The sequence below is a fragment of the Heterocephalus glaber genome, unplaced genomic scaffold (assembly GCF_053883595.1).
Source record: "Heterocephalus glaber isolate CG9 unplaced genomic scaffold, H.glaber_assembly_v1.0 deba00001472, whole genome shotgun sequence".
In the NCBI taxonomy this organism is placed as follows: domain Eukaryota; kingdom Metazoa; phylum Chordata; class Mammalia; order Rodentia; family Bathyergidae; genus Heterocephalus; species Heterocephalus glaber.
The window spans coordinates 21127549-21137585 of NW_028258315.1; the positions used below are offsets into that span (position 1 = coordinate 21127549).

At 38.2% G+C, this 10037-nt stretch overlaps 1 protein-coding gene across 1 annotated transcript; it reads left to right on the top strand.

Annotated features, from left to right (window-relative positions):
• Window positions 1-6910: 6910 nt before the first annotated feature.
• On the top strand, window positions 6911-9408 carry Hdgfl1 (HDGF like 1). Its single transcript, XM_087181819.1, has one exon. The coding sequence runs from the start codon at window positions 7080-7082 to the stop codon at window positions 8022-8024; it is 945 nt and encodes a 314-aa protein (XP_087037945.1). The 5' UTR covers window positions 6911-7079; the 3' UTR covers window positions 8025-9408.
• Window positions 9409-10037: the final 629 nt, after the last annotated feature.

Below are 10037 nucleotides of genomic sequence, written 5' to 3' on the forward strand. Positions count from 1 at the left end.
ACATAAAATATATATGGTAGTCCTAGAATTTATTACAAAAATGTTAAAATGATTAAATTCTCCTGATAAAAGATTAGATTGAAAGCAGTCTCCCTCTATACTGATATCACAATATATAAGTAAACAAAAAGACATAAAAATATTAAAAATTAAAGAACCGTGACACTCAAATACCAATCACATAAGTGTGATGTTGCATAATAATAGCAGAAAAAATAGAATATAAGGTAAAAACATTCACTAAAATAGTTATTCATTCTAATGAAATGAAGATTTATTATATAAGCAGGACAGTATAAAAATGAAGAATATGTATGGATTTAGCAATATATATATGAAATGCATAAAGCAGAAACAAACCTAACTTAAAGGAAATTGACAAATCCATAAATAACATGGGTTTTGGTAAATTCTTACTATATTTCCAGCAGGAATAGATAAACCAGATATAAAATTTCTAAGGTCATAGAAATCTTTAACAAAATGATAAGCTTTATCATTTATAATGATTATATATAAGAATAACATAAATTAGGAAACAGATAACATCACAAATTAGGTTTCACTTTTGCTGTTAGTAAAAGTGAAAATGGTTTAGTCTTCATAAAAGATGAAAATCTTAGATTCTATGCTACTTTGAATACATAAAAATTATCTTACAAGATTAAAGTTGTAGATAACTTCAAAGAAAAGAATGGCTAAATATTTTAAATGAACTAGAAATGTTATTTAAAGTATTTACGATAGAGAGACATACGTATATTAATATTTTTGAAGTGTATTTAACACTATTTTACTTTTATAAATCATTACTGTTCTAACTGGGTCTTTAGTCTAAGACACAGACATCGTCAGACAAATGGTTTTTAACTCAAGGATGATGTAAACTAAACTGTCAGGAGGAAAACCTTGGAAACTACAACCACTCTAGGGGAATCACAGCTTTCTTTATTCACACATTTATGATCATTTTCATAACACATTGATAATGACAAATCTAGTTTTGCTTTTTTTTTCTTTATTTTTTGTTTTTTAATATCTGTTTTATTCTTCCTCAGCCAAATCCTCTGGTCAGTTATTGGTTCTATTTCCTCAATGATTATGTTTATAATGAATAAATAGGCATAGCCAAGGGGTAGGAGGAAGAAACAGAGTAGTTATAGAATGCATATATAAGCTTATGGCATATGATATATGACAAACAAATAGCAGTTAAAATTAACTCTATTGTAATTTGACTTACTTTAATATATTCTCCTTATGGTTATGAGGCAGGAGATTAGGGTATGGCAAACTGGCTGTGCAAAAGGACATGATCTGCCAATCAAGCCAGTTCACTGCCACAGAACAGCTTTCAAGCCCCGCATCTGATGCCTATCAGAACATGGCCTCGTTCTGACATCAGAATGAAGGTATAAAAGCCTGCAGACATTAAGCTCCCCGGCAGCTGTGAGCCTTTTCATTGCTCCACCCTGCACTCTACAAGGCAGACTCCTTCTCATACTTCAACAGCCCATACTCCCTTGGCAAAAACACATTTCTTTTCCTGCCTTTAACAAATGTAAAACCTCTGTGTTCTTCACTTGTTTTGTCCAATTCTTTGAACAGGACAAGAGCCTGGAAGGGACCTTGGGGCACCCTGCAACCTGGTAATAGTTTGGCTTTGACAAGCAGAACTAGAGCATGGGCTTCTGTCTGATTTTGAAGACCAAAGATTATAAGGAAATATCCTTAACATTTTACTTCAGTATTCTAGTACTTGAGCATCAAAAACACTGTTTTTTCTGAGAACTGTTTTCATCATTCAGAGTGACCAAAGAAAACAGTGGTAAGAATATTGGTTAGAAAAGTTGTCATTTATGTTATATAAGAAATTTCATCAAGGCATTTAGAAGCATATTTTGATTCCTGATTCCTTTGAAAATGAAACACTGCCATGGAGAGGCATTGATTATTGAGGACTTCTCTGAGTTCAGTGCTGCTCTGATTTTCTTTTACTTGGTTTCTAGCCCATGCTTTGTGAATTTTTGAAATTATATAAGAACACAGAGTATGTATTTATTTCACAAAACTAATATATGTTTCTTTGAACAAAGAAAAACTGCTTTCCAAGGTAAATATTTCATTCACAATGTCAAAAAAGAGAAAGTCAACAATTCCAATTATCCTCTGGTGGGGACTGAAAGATAGATAACTACCAACTCAGTGCAGATATCCTAATTGAAAAATTAAAGGCCTTTTCCAATAATGAAATAGGAAAACCTTGATTAATCAAAATTACTGTCCATCTTCAAAATATCATTTTCATTAATTCGAAATTAGACTTCTTAATTAAAAATTCTTTTTTTCATTAGCATCCACATTATTGATAACTTCCTTAAATGAAAATGGTATGAATTACCTATTTCGTAATTAATAATTTGGCAATTATTTAGAAAAGTAAGAAACTACTAGGAGAATGAGACACAACTGAAACAAAGACAAATCAAGGTTGTATCATTAAAAACCTTAACATGATTTTCTGAAAACTTTGGTCATTTTAACTTTTACATAACATCTTAATGTAATGGTCAACAACACAAAATAGATTTCCACATTTGCTTCTGGAGATGACTTTGTTAATGTTGTGTCTTTCAAAAATGTGCTTTAATTGCATTAACAAAGCAACATTCCACAAAAGTAAGAAAAGCATTATATACTTACAATAAAATTAAAAGAATGTTGACAAGGTGACAAATGAAATTCAGGACCAGAAATGATTTGTGAAAAAAATACCAAAACCCCCAAAATAATAGTAACAAAAGAATGTATGTGTATGTGTGTGCATATATATATATATATATATGCCATATATATGGGATATCTATCTATTTATATTGGGGATATATGCCTGTATATATTCTTATGTATGGGATATGTATGATATATGTCTCTCTCTCTATATATATATCATTTAAGACTTGCACTTGAACAAAATAGAGCTACTCTAGTATTGGGTATTTTAAGAATCATGGATACTAGCAAGTGAGTCCTTCACAGGTGCCAGACATCGACTTTGATACTTACTATGGTGTTTTCCTCAATTTCTCAAACTGTCTCTAAAATTATCCATGTTAGATTTAAGAACAAGATTTCACACATACAAATTAGCAATGCTATATATGTTGTCCAATATTTTTGTGCAATTTGGGTTTGTAAGCATTTTCTAAATCATTAAACTGTACTTCAAACACTTTCTAGAGATAATGGTGGTGCAATTATAAAATTATGCAAATTCACCTTATTACGTGCAACTAAACTCCAATTTACTCATAACCATTAACTTTTATTTGTTAAAACTTTGCTAAATATATACATAATAAACATGGAGATAACACTTTTCTGTGGCAGGGCTTGAATAAATATTAGCACGCAGCATTAGAAATTATTCACAATTATTGAATCATTTTATTAATAAATATTTTCCCCACAGAGCAAGTTTTTAAATCTTTTAGTCCCCAGATCAATGAAATATAATTACTCATTGCCCATCACTTTTTTTCTTTTTAGAGTGACTATCTTCTTTCCATGGCCAGTAAATCAGCAGTTTTGCAAACAATTCTGCTGTCTCCAACTGCCCCTTTTGCACACCAACCCATGACAACTATGCTTGGTCAAGGCCAGCAGATTGCCAGCCCACATATCAGACTTGGAAAATCTTCAACCACATCTTTCTCAGAGGAGCTCAAAACCTGTGAATCATGTGTGCCAGAGACCTGGGTTGAGTTTTCCTTTCAATCATCCTGAAACCATCCCCCTGCCCCTATATCAATGGAAAAACTGTCTTCCACTAAACCAGTCTTTGGTGCTACAAAGGTTGAGGACCAGTGCTTTACATTACCAGTTAGCTCCTGGGACGTCAAACATTGCCATTGATACTGAATTTGTCCTCACCCCATCAGTTAATTTGGAGTTCAGAAATCCTTGAGGTGGTAAAAGTTAGGGTAAGTGGACACTGAAAGGACTTAGAGGTGACAAAATACAGAAATGGTGGACTTGGTGTGACTTTTTACAAGAGGAACACTGGGAGATTCTCTGAGCATGATGTGGGAGGGGCTTGTTTACTGTATAATTACATCTGCTAGAACATTTACCAAAAAATCCCTGATTTCAAGTAACAACCATGTATAAACACTTTTACTCTATAAACCCAGAGGCAGTTAATATTTCTAATGCAGACAAAAGCACACAGAAAAGAATTACATTTCTTTTAAATCATAGTTTACAGCAAACTAATAGAATTTAAATGTAATTAAACAAGAAAATATCAATTAGATATCCATTGTCTCTCTTGTATAATTATATTTTTTATTGTCTATGTTTTATAATTGTTGCCAAGCAGCTTTTAAATCCTATGATTAGTTTTCTGGAAAATGATAAATGTTTTGTAATCTCAGGGTTGTTTTTTTTTTTCTTTTGATAGGTACATTCCCACTGTTGAAATTTGGGCTTCTTGAAAAATGATGTTCTCAATACATTTGATTTTTAAAACATCTCGACCCACTGTGTTAAAAGCATTTTAGCTCATGGAAATCTAGTTCTTGAACATTAATAATTGAAGTAGTTTATGAGTACTTCATTGATACAAGAGCCAAATCTATATCTGAGTTACCATGAACACCACTTTCCTACCTTCATCACTTTGAGTAAGATAACAAAAGTTATTTGACATTAACCTCAAAGGAAACAGAAGCCAGGGCCACTCTACTTAGTTGCATTGCGAAGAATGCATTTATAAAATGAATGAGTTCTCTGTGGAATCAGTCCTATTAAACTCTAAATGTGTCCTACCTTTTCCTCAGCCATCCTGTTATTTTCCCTTTTTTGAAATCAGTTACCACAAGGAGAAAAATTAAATTCAAGAACATTATTTTAAAATCATATTTCCAAATAACAAACATTTTATATCTGTATCAGATAAAAGTTGGGCCGCATTTATAATTCTGTATGTAATATATAATTTGACTGGTGGGGGACAGATCTTCATTCTTCAATGCCCTTATTGACAACTTTAGTGCTATGTTTGATATTTCTTTTCTCTCATGGAGCTTAATGATAATGATAGCATAATCCTTCCACAATGAAAATCTACTTTACACTTATTAGTACACTGTAGACCATCATACCCATTGTCATCTTTTGCCTGGATGTTTATGACTGTCATCTCATTAATATTTGAAACAATCTTGAAGCAATTCTAAATATTACTCTAAATGTCTCTAAGATTATGTAACAGATGTTTGGAAAGATTTTTATCTACTCTCAGCCTTAAAAGGTTGATAGACAAATGAAAGGTGCCAGAACTCCTTCTGCACATCTTCCACTACCGCTTCATAAGCCTGCCCTATAATCATATTGCCATTGATTTCTCTTGGAGTTACTCTGTGTAAAGGACAAATTATTTAACATCTGGAGACTAGTTTGCATTGGTCTCTAATGAACTCTCTGGTGCTCTATATCCTAATTTAGATACAAATTCCTCAAAAGTGAACATTTTCTGGGCAGGCCTTTTACTACTGCACTGTGTCTCAGTGGACAAAGGTAAAGGTACAAGATGTACTTGGGAAACAACAGTCCTTTGCCTAATAGAATCTGCATTGTACTTTGCAGGTCATCTTCTGTGCCTGACCTTCTTGCTTCTGTTACCCACTACATTTTTACTTCAGCTTTAAGTAGATTTTAGTTATCTGTACTAGCTCTCAGGTCACCAGACCAATTAATATCCTTGACATGTTTAACTGTTGTGGTTCAACCATCCAGCTATTGATGGTGTTTTTTCTTTTTGGTGTGGGCCATTTGCTGTGATCACACTCACCTTTAGCAATTGGGTTTTAGATATTGTCCTGCCCTCAGAATAAGCTGATGATGTAACTACTGCTCTTCTTGGACATAATGCCTATTCAAAGTTTTTCCTAATTATGTAAATTCTGATTATACTTTGCGCATTGATGTAGCATATTTAAGAAGTGAGAACAAAGTCCAAATTTAGCAAGATTTCTGCTTATAGAAATTCCAAATTCCTTCTTTATGGGCTCCTTAGCTGTCCATTATTTCCTATTTTGTTCTACAGCACCTAAACATTTGCAGTTTTCTAGTACTTTTTTAAAGAAATCAAGAGACGATTCATTTTTAAAACAAAATGCAGATTTGTGAATATATTGATTCATTATGGATATTACTTATTTGGTAAAACAATAATTGTTGGAGGAGAATACAGATGTTATATGAAAATATTTTAACACAAAAAAGTTGTCTAGAATCATCAGTGTATGATTTTTATTTCCCTTGTTAAGACAACATATTTATTTTCACACTGCTCAATTTCACCATTCAAAGGTAAGATGGCTGATCCAACCCAGGAAATCAAAACCAATTTTTAAAAAATAATGGAATGGGCTAATGATTCAAATTCTCTAACTGATCACAATAGGGAAGAATGTCTGTCCATTTAAATACATGATTAATACTGAAAGGTCTTTGTCATAAGCAAAAGTACTGCTATATTTGGCTAGGTTTCAGATTGTACCCTTACAGCTACCAGGGCTCAGAAAGACACAGAAAGCTGTACAATTATTGATACACTACAACTCCCATTCCTCTCAATTTCAAATAGACTGAAGAATTTAATATTCTCTCAATTTAGAGACTATACTTTTAGTCTGTATCCCCAGGGTAATCCTTGGTTACCAACATGTTTGATAAGAGTAAAGTTCCTCCCAATTCTTAGACATAAGAAGCTCAATTTTCTATCAGAAAGATACTAAGTGCATTAGCCACACTATCAGTGTTAGAACTATATCGTCCTATCTTTCACAAATGGGAACTTTTCTGTGCAAAGTAGGAAATTTTGACACTTCTGGTTGGCCCTGGTCATAGTGTTACCATGGTGACCATGAAAACAAGGTAATATTTACAATTTCTCTTACCAAGTTTGCCCCCTTGACTCCCTGACCACACAGCTGACCCGGTTTCACAGCAGGCCCCAGATTCAGGCCCTAGGAAAACCACAAAATGATAGAAACCATTGGCCCCGACATTTCATGGGTGCCCCTGACGTAAGGTTGCCATCTTCCGTCGTGAATAGACAGGGGCCTGCAGGAACTGTAAATGTGCCCTCCGTTGCTTTCAGTTTCACAGAAATACTTGGTAATCCTGTCACTGTGTCTTCTTTCCACATTGCCCCAAGGTCATTCTCAGTACAACTGCCACTAGGCTCTCTGGAGCCTCGGAGACTATGGCTCTGCAACCCTCTGGATGCTGAGCGTTGCCCCTCCCGCCTTGAGGCAGCGTTGCGCGCCCTGCCAGCGGCCCTAGTCTGTGCAGACTCGGTGTCGTTTTCCGGTGGCCCAGGTAGTCCTACAGCGCCAGCTCACCCGCCAGCCATGGCGAGTCCCAGCAGCCGCAAGTTCAAGACCGGGGACCTGGTGTTTGCCAAGGTGAAGGGCTATTCGCACTGGCCTGCTTGGGTCGAGCATAGGGCCCAACCCAACAGGTTCCAGATATTCTTCTTCGGTACCTACGAGACAGCCATCCTGAGCCCCAGGAGCCTCTATCCATACGAGGAGTGCAAGGAGAAGTTCGCCAGGGCCAGCAAGCGCAGAGGCTTCCGTGAGGGGCTGTGGGAGATGGAGAACGATGCCAAGGTCAAGGCGAACAACCTGTTCCTTGCTGAAGTGGCAGTGGCCGAAGCAGCGGCACAGGAGGAGGGGGCGGGCTGCGCCAACGCCCGTGACCCCGACGCCGACGTCGACCCGGATCTGGAGCCTGGGCTGGAACCCGAGCCAGCCAAGGAGCAGCAGGAGGAGGTGCTGCTGAAGTGGAAGACCGGGGACCCGCCTGGGGATGCCCCCAAACGGTCCAGGGCCTCAGCGCTGGACTGCTCTGGGGAAGAAGTGGAGGAGGCCAAGAAGGATGAGGCACAGGCCAGAGGGGAGCGTGAAGCGGAGGCAGAGGAGGAGAAGACCAAGGCCCCGGGCGTCCGGTAGTCAGTGCCTTTCAGAAAGAGCCCTGCCCCGTCCCTGCGGCCCTCCGCTGTGGGAGGAGAAACCGGCCTCAGCTTACATCACGAGACCCCTTCTCCCAGCCAAACTGTTCCTGCCTCCGCTCACTCTCTCCCCTAGCCCTGCCCCAGGGGATGGGGCAAGCCACTTGCTACCTGACGGGGCAGGCTACTAATGCTACAGGTTACTTCACGGGACAGGTCACCCTGAAAGGAGGGTCCAACTAGAATGGACAAGCAGCTAGATGGGACAGGTTGTGTAAAAGAGCCTGGTTGCCTAGAAGGGACAGGCCCCCGGAAGGCACAGACCACCTGACACAGACAGGCCAGCTGGATGTGACAAATCACCTGGCTCGCTCACCTACCCGATCCCCATCCCTGTGATCTAAGTCAAGGCCCCTACTGCCCAGCAAGAGATGTGGCCACGGTGCCTCTGGGTATCTAGAACTGCTTCTCAATGCTGCTGTGTAATGGGGCAGGCTCGTTCCATTTCCTAACACCCTGTTCCCTGCCCTAGGCATCCTGCACTTCTGTCTTGGAATCAGGCAGGAGTAAAAAGGAAGATAAAGGGCAGAGGTGACTTCCCGGAACCTGGGCAGGGCAGTGGTCAAACTGCAGTGGTAGTGGAGCTGGCGGGTGGCATCTAACTGTTATGCTTCTCCTGTCCCTTCCTCCAAAACCTGCTCAGTTGTATAGATTCAGGGAAAGTGGGACAACTATTAGGAGCCCGTAGCCTTCCCTCACTAATCCTTACGCCCTTCACGGAGTCCTGGAAGTCATTTTTTTCATGAAAACATTTGGGGTGCCTGTATTTTTGAGATCTGAAGGAGTGACTTTGCCAGTGGGGGATATGGCTGGGTTGGGAGGGTTGAAGAAGAACAGTGTCCCATCCAGATATCCGACCCACCCATGAGAGGCCCTGGGGAAACCTCTGGCTGCCCATTTCTATCTCCTCATAGCCTAAAGCCCGCCATAGTTATGTGTCATTTGTATGTAAAAGAAAAGGCACAGATTTTAGCAACCTTTTTAATAAAGGGAAGTTATTTAAAAATTAAGAACTAACCCTGGCTGTGCCTTTATTCTGCTCCCAGCTGTCTCATTGATATACCTATAGAAGCTGCCTTTCTGGGTTTCATAGAGTTTGTTGTAGAAGTTAGGGTTGTGGTACTCTGTGAGGTGCTAATTTCCATCCAAATACTCCCACCTGGTCTCCTCAGTGTAGTCACTAGATCCCACAAGTAATCTGAAAAGGCAAATAAGTGTCCCTTCCCAACCTCTTCCTCGTGGGCTCTCTATGCCATTCTTCATCTCTTCTGGCTTTTAGCCCTGGCCTCTTCCCTTGGGCTCTGATGAAAATGATTGATTGAAACTATTTCACTTCTACAAAATAAAAATTGTTGATTGCTTTAAAACAAATCTCTCAAGCCTATTTCTTGGATTCTAATGAATTTGTTCTTAAATGCAATATTCCTTTTATACATCCTGGATGAAAAGTAATTAGATACTGTACAGGAATATTTTAAAATCAGCCTTGAGAAATCTTTATCTTCTTAAGTATAGGTAAGGGTAGTCTTTCACTCCATCTATCATAGTCACTACTACTGGTCTGAATAAGTGGACACAGGTTTACCTGAAATGTTTGGATGATAACAAACTAGAACACTAACTGAGTTTCTAATACTCTGCTTTGCCAAGCAGCTGATCTGGAGAAAAATAAGGGTGAGAAAATTGTTTGGTCACCCTCTCACCTTTTTGGGCTATTGCTATTATTGGACATAATACTATGTCCTTTAACAGTCTTTCCGATAAAAATAAGATAGCTGCTTTATATTCCCACTTTTGAAAATACATAGTATCTGTAGGATATTTTGCATCATTTTAGTGACTTTGTGCTACTATCAGGATCTTTAAATATACTTAATCATATGTTGAGGTGTTTAATTCTGTGTTCATCAACCCTGCATGCATACAGAGACTTCATGAATACCAGGGTCCTCAT